The 14152-nt window shown below is 41.0% G+C and overlaps 1 protein-coding gene across 4 annotated transcripts; it reads left to right on the forward strand.

Annotated features, from left to right (window-relative positions):
* Nucleotides 1-3005: 3005 nt before the first annotated feature.
* KBTBD8 (kelch repeat and BTB domain containing 8) lies at nucleotides 3006-13858 on the forward strand. 4 transcript variants are annotated; one of them, XM_027864011.1, is made up of 3 exons: nucleotides 3006-3027; nucleotides 7794-8896; nucleotides 10610-13858. In XM_027864011.1, the coding sequence occupies exons 2-3, from the start codon at nucleotides 7798-7800 to the stop codon at nucleotides 11071-11073; spliced, it is 1563 nt and encodes a 520-aa protein (XP_027719812.1). In that variant the 5' UTR covers nucleotides 3006-3027; nucleotides 7794-7797; the 3' UTR covers nucleotides 11074-13858. The 4 variants fall into 4 exon arrangements, with proteins under 4 accessions (XP_027719812.1, XP_027719815.1, XP_027719811.1 ...); XM_027864014.1 differs by lacking the exon at nucleotides 3006-3027 and adding an exon at nucleotides 3457-3579; XM_027864010.1 differs by lacking the exon at nucleotides 3006-3027 and adding an exon at nucleotides 6292-6584.
* Nucleotides 13859-14152: the final 294 nt, after the last annotated feature.

Genomic DNA, 14152 nt, shown 5'->3' on the forward strand with positions numbered 1-14152 from the left:
AACTTATGAATATCACCCAAGTCCTTTTGTTAATAAGTAGAGAATTTTAATGGAAGTGACAAGTCTCACATTTAGTTTTAGACCTGACTCCAAAAGAAGTAAAAATAGAATGAAATTGGATTTTTCCATTCATTTTTTTCCTTAATTTAATTAATACATTTGATTGGGAACCCAAGGATACTTGGGAAATAGAGAATGATAGTTTTATGTTCTCTAGTGAAAACAGTACTAGGGCCTAGAGTCAGGAGACCTGGGTTCAAATCCCAACTTACTGGTTGAATGACCTGTATAAATTTCATAAGCTCTCTGAAAGCCTGTTTCCTCCTCTATAAAATGGGCATAGGGCAGAGTGGAGTGCCTGGAATCAGGAAGATCTGTGTTCAAATTTGGCCTCAAACACTTATTTGCTGTGTGACCCAGGGCGAGTCACTTAACCCTGTTTGCCTGTTTCCTCATCTATAAAACTTAGCTGGAAAAGGAAATGGTAAACCACTCTGGTATCTTTGCCAAGAAAATCCCAAATAGGGTCATGAAGAGTCAGACATGACTGAAAACAACTGAAGGACAATAAAAATGGACATAATACTTGTTCTGAGAGACCTTGTGACATAGTGGATAGAAAGTAAGCCTCAGAATCAGGATTATCTTTATTCAGATTCTGCTTCTGACACTATGCTGCTATATGACTTTGGGAAAGTCACTTAACCTCAGGAGGATGTTAACACCGTAAGCCTTGAAGTTGCATAAGCAGGTGTTGGTCTGCACTGGCAGAGGTAGTTTCTTCTAACAATGAATTACATGTCAGGAGTTGTCAGGAGGAGAGCATTATATAAATGACTTGTTATGTATATGAAATATTCTTTAAAAATAGATTTACCAGGAGCAATTGTTAGATAAATCAAGGCCATGTACCTAGAAGGAGCTAAGTAAATACTTAATAATGATAAATTGTATTTTATAATGCTGAGTAATAACGCAAAGAAACAAATGATAGTTTTAAAGTGTAACACTATCTACATAGAACACATTTTATATGTTATATATCTTTATTCCACTTACGCCAAGCACAAGAAATACCTTTCTGCTCAGTACATGGGATAACTCTAACAAGAGTTGACATTTATATACATTTTTAAATGAGTGAAACTCGGTATATATAGCATCTCACTTGAGTCTCACAGCCACCCTGTGAGGGAGGTATTGCCAGTATAAACTCTATTTTACAGATGAGGGAACTGAGGAACTGAGAGGCTGTGACTTTCCTGTGTTCACAGAGTATCAGAAGCAAAATTTGAATCCAAGTCAAACTTATAATCCTCTGATTGGAGAGCCAGCCCCTTGGGTTCTATACAACCCTGACTCATTCTCCCCCATCAAGGACTTTTTAAAGAAAGGCAGTAAGAGATGTCATTAGATACATGCACGACCAGAAACGGACATCATATTGCACTTGCATCCCTCCAGAATGTTGGGTAGACAGAACTTTTGGATGGTGTATCAAAGTGCAAAGGCAAAACCCGAACAGGCTGGGAAGGACCGGATGGGTTGTGACTGGCATTCCTTCCTAAGATTACAGATCTATGGAAATATCAAAGCAATTAAATATAAGTCAGGAGGGGGTGGTGCGTTATCAGTCCAGCAGGCCAAGACTTGTCCTGTGTCTGTAGGTGAAATTCCCTCCTGTTCATAAACATCAGCCTTGCCCTTGCAGGCTACTGGGGGAGCAGATTGAGAGGAAGCACCTGCTTTTGCTAATAAAGGTATTCACTGTGTAAACAACAAAGGAGGAGGGGGTTCCTCCCAATTTTCTGTGGGGCCCATAATTTAGTTTTTCTCAAATTTATTTTTACGTGCTCTAAAAATTAGGGAGAGGTTTTTCTCAGGCTTCATGACTCAGCTTTGATGGCTAGGCACATTAAAAGCCAGTGGAAATTTAAGAATCTGAACTCAGTTCCTGTTGTCACCAGACCAAATGACCGGGTGAAAACAACCCAGCCTGGCCGGCGAGATGCCGTTTCATGTGGTGGCACAGATGGCACATTAGGGAAGGTCTGCCTCTTGACCGTCAGATCCTTTTCTTTGTGGCAGTCGGGGTGGGGTGGGGTCGATAGCAGATTGGCTTAAGTTTTTGAACAGAAGGCTTATTTAGGGGCTCCTCCACGAGGTCTCTCGCCCACATTTCTGCCGTGTTGTAGGCGGGTCACCCTTCCATCAACTCTTTATCCTGCAATGGGTATGATCTAAAGTAAGAGGGGCTGGGAAGGGGCCGGCGGGCCCAGTGGCGACAGTCAATGCTCTTCTGGAGTCAGAGCGCTGGGTTCAAGTGCAAGGGACGGCACATGTCCCTTGAATCTCTAAGCCTCAATTCGGGGCGCCTCACTCAAGCTCCGCGTGCCTCGGTTTCCTCATCGGTAAAGTGGGAAAGGGGAAGTTCCCCGACGCCTCCCCTTCCCTTCCTGGCCCTTCCGCGGGAGGGCTGGCCAGACCCCGACGGCAGCGCCCACGGCCCCGCGCCCCTGCCCTTGGGGCGCTTCCACTTCGGTCCTCCGGGTTCGGCGCCAGCCCCACCCCCACCCCCTCGCGGGCCGCGTGGCCCCGGCCTAGGCCCGCTTCCTCGCCCGTCCTGCGGGGACACCTGCCGCGCCCCGCCGCTGGGCAGCGGGGGGGTCGGAGAGGACGGCGCGGAGCCCGGCACGTTACAGCGGAAGGAGAGGACGTTCGGACCGAGCCGGGCCGGCCTACGCCGCGCACGACCCGGCCGCAGTCTGGCCGCCGCCTCCCAGCGGCCACGCGAGGCCGGGCTGAAGCAGACTACATTTCTCGACACGCACCTCGGCGGCCTCCGGCCAATGGGCGCCCGAGGCGCCGGGCTCGGGGGAGGGGCCTGCGCGCCGAGGCCTCCCATTGGCTGCGGCGCTCGCTGACGAGCCGGAACCGGGGGGGAGCAGGGGAAGCGAAATGACATTTCCTCTCTTCGCCTCACTCCGCTCGAGCCGGGGCCCCTCCGAGACATGGCCGCGACGGGAGGTGGGTGCTGCCGCGGCCCGGGGACGCAGGGGGCGGCCGGGCCGGCGGTCGGGGCGGTCCGGGGCGGGTGTGGCGGTGGGCGCGGGCCTCCCCCTCTCGCTCCCTCCCTCCCTCCCCCGCGGCTCCCGTGGGCCCCGACGGCGGCCGAAGCCGGGCCGTCCGGCCGCGGGGGCCCCGCGCGTTCGCGTCGCGTCCTTCCCCGCCCCGCCCCCACCCTCGCCCCGCCGCGCGGGTGAGTGGCTCGTCGGGGCCGCGCCCCGGGGCGGGCGTGGGCCCGACTCAGGCTCGGGCGCGCGCAGAACCTGGGGCTTGTGCCGCTCTCTCTCCCGCAGATGCGAGTAAGTGTCCGCCGCAGGCGCCGAACGGCGCCCCGCCCGCGCCCCCCGTGGCCGGGCCGGGGGCTGTGGACGCCGCCCACGCGTGCAGCATCCTCCAGCAGCTCAAGACCATGTACGACGAGGGCCAGCTGACCGACATCGTCGTGGAGGTGGACCACGGGAAGACCTTCTCGTGCCACCGCAACGTGCTGGCGGCCATCAGCCCCTACTTCAGGTACCCCGCCTGCCTCAGTTTACCCCCGCAGAAGTGGGGCCGGAGGGGCGCCGACCTCCCCCGTTCCTCTTCCGCAGGTCACCCCCGCCCTGCTGACTGGCACAGAGTTACCCATCACCCGCTGTGTGCCAGCCTTGCCCCATCAGAAGTACCTAGTAAAGTTGGTGGGCTCTGGAGGGCCGGTAGCTTAGAGAACAGAGAGCCCAGAGGCCTCGGGGCTGGGGGGGCAGGTCAGACCCCCTCCAGTTCTGGGGGTAGAAGAGCCCCTGCTCCCTAGGAGTTCACCCTCTAATGGAGGAAGTTAGAGGCCGGCGGGATTTGTAGAGGATAAGTGAGATGTGATCTTCCGGGGAAGACACCGACCCGAAGGTCACTTCAGGAGGCCTGGGGGAAGGTTTCTGGCAGTTAGGAAATGGGCTTTCAAGCCCTGACTCCGACAGTTGTGTGCAGTTATGTCCTGTAACCGATCAGTGACCCCTGGAACTCCTAGTAGGCCATCTGCCTCCTCAGCACACCGGGAGTTCCCTGACCTCTGAAATAACTGTGCCAAACGTTGCCGTTGTTATCCATGGTATACATTTGTGGAAACGGGGGAAAACTGAAGTTAAGTGAGTTGCCCAAGGTCACACAGCTAGTAAGCTTCTGGGGCATTAGGTTTTCCCTGACCCCAAATTCAGCATTCTATTAACTATGCCACTCCTAAACCACCCCCCCCTTTAAAAAAAAAAAGAGAAAGGTGATCTTTAGACTTAGTTTCATCTGTTTTGCATGCTTCTAAGTTCTTAATGCTCATGGGAGTTCAGAACAGTTTTTAACTTGTTCCTTGTAAATATATGCCTCTGATGATTGGTCTGTTTAAAAAAATACTTTTTGGCATTTTCTGAAACTTGTACTATTCCAAAGAATTCAGAGTTTTGGGTTGAAGGAGATTTTATAATTCAGAAAAAATATCAGACTCTAAGAGAATTCCTGGTTTTTTATTTGTTTTAGGTGCACACTTTTATGTTGGCTATTTTTTTTTAAGAAGTTGCCCTCTTACTAATCTAGAGGTTCCTATTTTTGTGAGGGGCAAGTTTGTATTTTTCTCATAAAATAGACTATTTCTCAAAATCCTGGGACAAAGTAGCTCAAGACAGTGGATAGACAGACATATACACCAGCAACTACATGCTGATATCACTGAATGGGATAGAATTTACAGGTGGAAAAGATTGTAGGATTACAGACCTGAACCTCAGACTGGCCCTACTATGTGTCTGACACTAGTAGACATTTAATGCTTGTTGACTGCTCTCAGAAACTCTTTAGTTAAACTCTCTCATTTTACAGATAATGAGACTGAATCCAGGATTTGGAACTGCTCATTTCCAGTGTCATTATCAGGCTAGATTTGAACCTGACTCTACAGCCAATGTTCTTTCCACTGCCCCAGACTTTAGAGATAATCTAGTTCAGAACCTTCATTTTATAGCTGAGGAAACTGAGGCTCGAGGTAATAGTTGAACTTAGACTGTTATTCAGGAACGGAACCAGTGACTTGAGATATAGCAGCAGCTACTGCAAAAAATTTGGGAAGGTTAATGTTAGTTTGGGAATTAGGTGTGGATTTCACTTAGGCAAACTATACTTGTTCTTTGAGAGAACTATAGCAACAGTAAAGGTGTAAGTGTGACTGTAGAAATTATTCTTTACTTTGAAAGAGTCTTACCATTCATTACTGTTGAATAGTAGAAACACTACAACTTGGAAATGTGAAAAGTTTTGGCCTTTTGTACCCAGGATTATCAGAGTTTAAATATACTCTATTATTTAAATGAATTTGAAGATTGAGCCAGAAATATCAATTTAAAGGAATATGTCATAAGATTTTCTTTAAACATTCAAGAAGGTAAGTTAATATTATTCTAACTGTAAGATATGTGATTTAAAAGGAAGTAACTGAGAACAAAATTTAAAGAACTAATTGTTGGATTCTTGGTAGAAGTTTTTATATACATGACTTTCTTATTGCTGATGTTTCTCTTCATCTGGGGCATGGAAATTCATGCTATATAATTTTTATCTCTTGGTTTGCTGGTAAGTTGTATTCAGTAGCAAAAAACTTCTGGTTGGTGATGTTTTGTAGTTATGTTGACTTTTCGTATTTAGTAGTAGGTTGTATGATGGTGGTTACCCAAATGAGTAAGCAGTTTTCATTGCTGGTAGCTTGTTTAAGCTTATCTTAACTAAAATAAGTTGTACTAAATGGCCAGGCCTCTTCCACCCACTTGTGACCTCTCCACCCTAGCCTCTTTTCCAAGTTACTAGTAGTTCTCATAATGGTGGTATTGGATAATGCTTTTCAGGGGTAGTTAATAATATCTGATGTTTGGTGCCTTTCTTTTTAGTTGTTTTCTCTATAGCTATTGGGCACTTGTAGCTCTTAAAATTGGGAAAAAAACAAAACCAAAAACAAAACAGCTCCAACCCGCGAATACATGAGAATATAAGTATTATTTTATTTTAGCTTTTGTTAAGAAACCATAAGAATCTGTATAATATAACAAAAATCTATATAGAAATTACATCTAGTGCTGTAATATCTAGCAGCACTCTTGTGCACAGTATATACCTCCATATTAATTTGTTGCAAAACATGTATTTTTAAAATTCCAACTGTTCCAGGAAAGTTTATGGAATTGGTAAATATGTATTCCACAAAAAAGAATAGAAATACTGCCATTCGAGGAATGCTACTTTGTTTCCCCCTTAAGGACTCTATTCTTCTTTCCCTTCTTTTAAAAAAAATGACAGATGCTCGGTTTTTAGGATAATACATTATATAGTACCTAGAGGTTTTAAAAGTGCTTTTCTGACACTTATTAAATAAAATCTCCTTTAACTTTTATCCTTAGTCTTAGGAGTATACCTCGAAAAAGGAAGCTTTAGCAATAACTTTTATAGATGACTTATGTTTAAGAAAAGCAGGATCCGGGCTGTCTAATTCCCTGGCCAAGAATATTATGGTAACCCTTTAATCTTATTTTAAAAAAACATATCGTTGTCTGTTACAGGTAGAATTTATGAACTTAAAAGACATATCACTCTCAAAAGGTTGAGTCAGTTGTTAAACTTACTTTAGAAGTGTGAAGAGTTGAGCTATTCTTACTATAATACATACTTTATTTCCAGATTTTTTTTTTTCCTTAGGAGAAATGTATGGGAAATATGGCACTTTCTTAACTGGGGAAAGATAATGAAATTTTAAAACAAGGATTTCAAAATGTCAAAGTGTGAGTTAAGTAATCAAATAATTTTTATTTACAATAAATAGGGAAATATTAGTTATAGGATAATTAATTTTCAGAGTTAGGATATAGGAATTAAGATATAACTAAAATATACTTTTGAAAGACATGTATGTTTTAAGATGACTTAGTTTCTTTTTTAGCCAGAGAACATTCAGTTTAGTATATCTCATAATCCTACTTAATTTTCCTCATTATGTAATTTGACATCTGTCCTACAGATTACATATACATCTGTGGAAATATATAGTTATTTTAAGGTACATTGCAAGTAGGTGAAATTTTCATGCAATTAAATTTCCATCGAGTTAGGTCTTATGCTTGAACTTTACAAAAAGTCGATGGATTTGGGTGTAGGCCACTGTGAAGTTTGTAGTATAACATGAAATATAGTAATAATATATTTATATATCTAGTTATTTTATTATCACACTACAAGTTTAAGAATATAGTCGGCAATTATGCCTCGAACATAGGCATGCAATAAGTTTTTGCCCATATAGCTATACTACATAGTTGGGACCAAATAACTTCCCCAAATTTGGAATTTATTGGTATGTGGAAATAGTGGTATTTGTTTATTAATCAGTTCTCCAAATTATGCTGTCTTTAAGACTAGCACCTCTGAAGAGAAGGCTACCTGCAAAATACAGGTGCTTGGAATAATTACTTTCATTTGGGATTTGTTCCAGGTGGCTTACTTTATTTTTCTTAGTGCCAGTTCTCAGTTCCCTTAATAGATTGAATATAAGAGCTTGCCTTTTGATGATTGTGTATCTTCCTGCCATTCATTTAGAATTTCAGGAAAGTATATTAGCAGATTGCTCAAATATATATGCAGTTTGTTTACTTGGTACTTTCCTACTTGTTGCAGTGACATTGTAATAACCAAATGCCATTCTAACTGCTTTTTCCCCCTCTCATCAGATCAATGTTCACTAGCGGCCTTACTGAGAGTACGCAGAAAGAAGTGCGTATAGTTGGCGTTGAAGCCGAGTCAATGAATTTAGTATTGAACTATGCATATACCTCCAGAGTCGTACTCACTGAGGCCAATGTCCAAGCTTTGTTCACTGCAGCAAGCATCTTCCAGATCCCGTCCATACAGGACCAGTGTGCTAATTATATGATAAGTCATTTGGATCCACAAAACTCTATTGGGGTTTTTATCTTTGCTGATCACTATGGTCATCAGGAGCTAAAAGACCGTTCACAGGAGTACATTCGTAAAAAGTTTCTATGTGTCACCAAAGAACAAGAGTTTCTCCACTTGAGGAAAGATCAGCTCATCAGTATACTAGATAGTGATGACTTAAATGTCGACAAAGAGGAACACGTCTATGACAGTATCATCAGGTGGTTTGAACATGAACGTGAGGGGAGAGAAGCACACCTTCCAGAAATATTTGCCAACTGCATCCGTATGCCTCTGATGGAAGACACCTTTGTTGAGAAAATTCCTCCCATGTTTGCCGAGGCCATCGTCCAGAAGGGGCCGTGTAGTGCCAATGGCTACACACAGAGGCTTGGGATGACTGCATCAGAAATGATCATATGTTTTGATGCTGCCCACAAACACTCAGGAAAGAAGCAAACAGTGCCTTGTCTCGATATAGTCACAGGGAGAGTGTTCAAACTATGCAAACCACCAAATGACCTGAGAGAGGTGGGAATTCTTGTGTCCCCAGATAATGACATTTACATTGCAGGAGGCTACAGGCCAAGCAGCAGCGAAGTCTCCATCGACCATAAGGCAGAGAGTGATTTCTGGATGTATGATCATGCTACAAATAGATGGCTGCCCAAAGCTCCTTTACTTCGAGCCAGAATAGGCTGTAAACTGGCTCATTGCTGTGGGAAACTCTATGCAATAGGTGGGCGAGTTTATGAAGGTGATGGGAGAAACCCCCTAAAATCCGTGGAGTGTTACGACAGCAGAGATAACTGTTGGACAGCTGTCAGTCCAATGCCTGTAGCAATGGAGTTCCACAGTGCCGTTGAGTACAGAGAAAACATCTACGTTCTACAGGGTAGGTGTCGAGTGATTGCTGGGCTTTGGACAGGGTGCTGCACCTCTCTTCTTGCTCAGGGAAAGTTAGTCAGTCATCGTAAACCTCTGAGCAGAACAATTCCTATCGAAGAAGCTCTGTGAAAAAAGTGCATTTTGAATAAAGTGTCAATCTGTTGTCTAGCACTTATTTCATCTGGAATAATCACTATTTAAAAAACACGTTTCATGATGTGTAATAGAGTTTAACTGAATACCATATAAAAATATCCTTAGGCCAGATTGAAATAAATACTGTTAGCATGCTAACAGCTATTTTCACCCATGATCAAGACAAACTTTGGCTTATATTTCTGCATATGTGTTTTATAACGCTTCTTAAAAGTAACGAATGGCTGAATTTATTCCTGTGTAACTTACTTGATAGCATTAAAAAAAAAAACAAAAACAAAAAGTCATGTGACCCACCAATTCCCAAAGGTTATGAAAGTTAACTATAAGGAGTCTTAAATTGTAGGTATTGTAGGTAGTACTTAATGATTGCTGATCTCTTAGTAAGAGATGATTGTTCAGTTTACTTATGAAGTATAGTATATGCTATAAATATCAATTTAATATTTTTTTTTTTTTGCACACCTTCACCAGATGAATTCAGATGGACGTTTCCACATTGGCAAGTGATCTGTTCAGTTTTCATAAGACCTTTATTTTGCAAGGGTGGAAACTGCCCAGTATTACTATCTACATCAGCTGTATCTATTTTATTGAAGAAATATCTCTTTATTTTTCCCACCTTTTGTTTTTAAATTATTTTAGCAAAGTAGAATTGTCAGCATAGTTTGCCCAAGTGCACCTCTTTGACCACCCGTAGCTACAACATTCCATCTGTTAAGTTTTTTTTTTTAATAGTTAAAAAAGTCCTGCTGCTACAATACCTGCTGAATTTTATTTATAATAAAGTTATTTCTATATGCTGGTAAATGTTTTGTAGTACCAGTGCTGTTTTGAACTGGCTGAGTTTCCTGCAGTCAACATCCCTGTACTATCAAGTTTCCTATAATTTCTGTGTAACATGTTTGCATGGGAAACAGGAATTATTTCTCATTCCTTTTCAACTTAAAGGTCTGAATCACAGAAAACACCTGAAATCCCAAACTTCCTACCAAAAACATAGTTCAGCACATAAACTCTGGAGTCAGGAGAGATACAGCAGTGAAAGTCTTATATTTATGCCCCTTGAGGGGGTGCCTAAATACTGGTAATGTTATCCTAAAACTAAACTCTGCTACAGTGAAACAACTCTCATCCCCCTGTGTAGTTTTATCTGTTTTTTCTTGTTTTTTTTTTTTTTTTAGTGAAGCAACTGGGGGTAAGTGACTTGTCCAGAGTCACACAGCTAGTGAGTGTTATGTGTCTGAACCTGGATTTGAACTCGGGTACTCTTGACTTCAGGGCTGGTGCTTTATCCACTGAGCCCCCTACCCCCCCCCCCCCCCCCCCCCCCCCCCCGTGTAGTTTATCTTAAAGAAGTTTAACCTTATTTGAAATAATAACATACTGTGTAGTTGGAATCATCTTGTGAAAATGTATGCTGCAAGGTAATTTACAACCTACAAGTGATTCTATGTTTACTTTTGAAGATCATGAAATAATTAGTTTTCCAAATATGTTATCTTCACTGTAAGACAACTCCAATAACCAAAACATAAAAACGTCTATTCTTTTTGCTTTTTAGGAGAATCTTTCCTCTGCTATGATCCTCAGAAAGACTACTGGGGCTTTTTAACACCTATGACTGTGCCTAGAACCCAGGGCTTAGCAGCTGTATATAATGACTCTATCTATTACATAGCTGGAACCTGTGGAAATCATCAGCGTATGTTTACCGTGGAGGCCTATGATATTGAGCTAAACAAATGGACTTGCAAGAAAGATTTCCCATGTGATCAGTCTATAAATCCATACCTGAAACTCGTACTTCTCAATAATAAGCTCCATTTGTTTGTTCGAGCAACCCAAGTGACCGTGGAAGAGCATGTCTTCAGGACCAGCAGAAAAAATTCGCTTTACCAGTACGATGAGGGGGCTGACGAGTGGAAGAAGGTGTACGAGACCCCAGATCGCCTCTGGGACCTTGGTCGTCATTTTGAATGTGCCGTTGCTAAACTGTATCCACAATGTCTTCAGAAAGTACTTTAATGGGAAACAGGCCTTAGGATTTGAGTAGTAATTGATAACTTGAGGTGACATGTCTTATGATAAAACAGAGACATTCTGTCAGTATTTAATGGAAGCTGAAAGAGTTGTGTTCAGGGGGATGGGTGCTCTTAAAGATTGCAGTGTGGGGAGGGATTTGCTCTCATACTTGAGATGTTTTCAGTTCAGCAAGGGGATGGTGACAAAGTGCAATTATCAGCATTTTTTCTGATATAAATTTAATCATGTCATTCTAGAGGGTTTCTGTGATTAAAAGCGACTAAGATGTCAGAAGAACCAAGACAACTATGCACTACTGCAAAAGCTTGGATAGCATTACTGGATATGGATGTCCAATCTGGTTCGAAGTGACTTCTTTTAAATACGGGTAAAAATTTGAGGCAATATCACTAGGTCTTTACTTTAGCTGTGACTTAACTAACATAAAGAAACACTCCATTAGGTCCTGATTCTTAATATTTATACATTTTTATGTATGCTATTTCAAGTATACTGAGGTGTTTGTTATGTTCAGCTGTTACAATAAGTTTTGAGAAAATATTAATCTCAGAAAAAAAAAAAGCTGTTTTGGGTAATTGACATTTCCTATGTGGAATTTAAGTCAACATAATGATATAAGTTATCAATTTTCTGGCAGCAAAACGTTTTCAAGTGCTAACACTTGTCTTGTTTGGGGGAGACAAAGATAATCTGGTAAAGGGCTTTTAAACCCAAAGGCGGCTGGTGCTAGTATACTTCCATTTTTGTGTGGCCAGGTAATGTTACCTGGCCTGACTGTGCTTGTCTTTCAAAGTGGTCTGCTGGTTTTATGGCCAGAGTATATCATCTGTAGACCTCTTGATTTGAGTGGGATTCTGCATTTAAAATGATAGCAGAATATGGCCATTTGTTGATTTGAATTTCTCTCATTCTTATTTTTGGAAAATTGAGAGCTTTATGGTTTTTGTTTTTGTCTTTTTTGCATGAATTTGATTCCAAAACTGCTTAGTAGATCTGACATTTGGCTTGTCCTTATTCCTCCATTTCAATTCATCCTAACATGGAAAAAATGTTGTGTCTGTTCTCCACAGAAGATAATGTGAGAATTGGCCTTATTTTTGATAGTTTTTTTTTTTTTAAGGAAGAGACATGGTAAACTTAAAAATTTTTAACTTGAGTTTTTTTTTCTGTTTTTATATATTTAACATCAAATTTATGAAAACTAGATCCTTTTCCTAGGGTTAGCCTCTCTGCTTGGTTGAAGGGGCTTGAAAAGGAGGAAAAAAAAAAACTTGAAGAGTTTGATATCTCATTTTTTTAAATCAGTCATAGCATAACTGCATCTTTAGATTCCAAGTATCATTCTTTATATTTGACAAATTTCTAGCACTAATCTAAGTACATTCAAGTGAAGAAGAACAATTCATTTGTAATACTTAAGGCAGATATTTGGATCAGTAACTTATTTTTTATAGTCTTTAGACAAGTTGACAATAGCAGTTAAGTATAATCCAGAATCTGTCCTTATCACATGAGCAATTTTTATCTTTAAAGAAAGCAAACTGACATAGTTCTTATTTAAATATTGCACAAATTTTAACGTGATACTGTGAAACAAAAAATTTTTTAACATTGCCTCCTTGCATCACATACCTCATTTTCCAGAAACTTACCAAACTGCTTCTTGGAGAGATGTATAAGTAATGGGAGTTTTCTGAAGCAGATTTTAAGGTTGATGGCATTTATAGAGTTACATTTTAGATTGGAGTCCTAGAAAGCGAGACGTGTGCTTTCTTGGTGTTTGTTACAATGCTGTTTTGTCGCAATTTTTTTTTTTTGAAGTGCAAGTCAGTTAAAATGTTCATTTCCCATCCTCCCTCCCCAGTTTTTCTTATTCTTTGTGTAAAATTTATCTGCAAGCTTTTTGAAGCACCCTTCCTTACAGTGTTGCATTAGTCTATAAAAACTATCCTTGCAAAAAGTGTTAAGTTTTTTGTTTTAAAGGCTTGGTTGACTATTTAGATTTCCTGCTGCTTTTTGACAATCGGTATTTATTTAGTAGAACAAAATTTTCAGCATATTACTTGAAAACATGACCTAGAACATTTGATTTAGCAATTGACTGATCATATGATTGTATAGGAGTACAACATGCTGTAGTTAACCCTACAGTAAGTTAATTTTGTTGATCTGCACTAAAATACAACTTTTGTTGTTGTTTTTGTTTTATCCATTTATGCTGAGGGTACGATCTGAGATGACAGCGTATTCAAAAGCTAAAGCCTGTAACTTGCCATGAGAATGAAATCTGTTGAATCTTAGGTGTGCATAATTCTTTGTCTAAACAGTAATCTAGCTGGAACCTTTTGCCACTTTTAAGAGCTTTCAAAAGAAGGCCTTAAAGTTGGATTGCTGATGGTTTTTGCTCTCTAGTTAGATTTTTCAGGTAAATTTTCATAGTGTGGGGAGAAAATTGGTAAAAGGTGCTATAAGCACTATAGAATTACAAGTTAGGGCCGTGTTGAAAGATTATTTATACAGCATCTTCCGATATATTTAAAAAATGTGAACTAAGACTTTACAGGAAAGTGAAGTTGAATCTGTTTTCCATCTTCATTTGTTATGGTACACAGCTGATGTTAGATTTAAGTCTCAAACTGATTGCAGTGGTGCATGAGACTAAGTGGATGTGGTCTGTAAGGCATCAAATTCACTGTTTAAGGCAGTTTAAAATGGCGTTCCATGTTCAGTGCTCAGGTATGTAGTAAGAAGTACTGTAGTCCGGGGTGGGAGGGGGGAGGGGCGGGAGAGGGGTGGGGGAAATGTGTGGAATTTTTAAACATTTTGCCATAATTGCACAATTTTGCATTTTTACTTGATGTCATTTAAGTTTCTTATAATAAAACCTATTCTTGTTGAAAACATGATTGGCTTAAAAAATTTTCTAATGTCTTTAACCTCACTAGTATGATCCACTAGTAATAATTTCTTATATATGATTTATTCCTTTAAATATCATTTAAATATATGCTATATTAAATATGAAATTAAAACAGATCACTGCTGTGAAGTTAATGGGTCT

Source organism: Vombatus ursinus, unplaced genomic scaffold (genome assembly GCF_900497805.2).
Source record: "Vombatus ursinus unplaced genomic scaffold, bare-nosed wombat genome assembly UNPS02014773.1, whole genome shotgun sequence".
Lineage (NCBI taxonomy): Eukaryota > Metazoa > Chordata > Mammalia > Diprotodontia > Vombatidae > Vombatus > Vombatus ursinus.

Coding starts and splice junctions, on each gene's coding strand:
- KBTBD8 (XM_027864014.1), top strand. CDS start 3,476: ATGTACGACGAGGGCCAGCTGACCGACATCGTCGTGGAGGTGGACCAC. Junction 3,580..7,793: donor GCCATCAGCCCCTACTTCAG/GTACCCCGCCTG, acceptor CCCTCTCATCAG/ATCAATGTTCACTAGCGGCC. Junction 8,897..10,609: donor AAACATCTACGTTCTACAGG/GTAGGTGTCGAG, acceptor TTTGCTTTTTAG/GAGAATCTTTCCTCTGCTAT.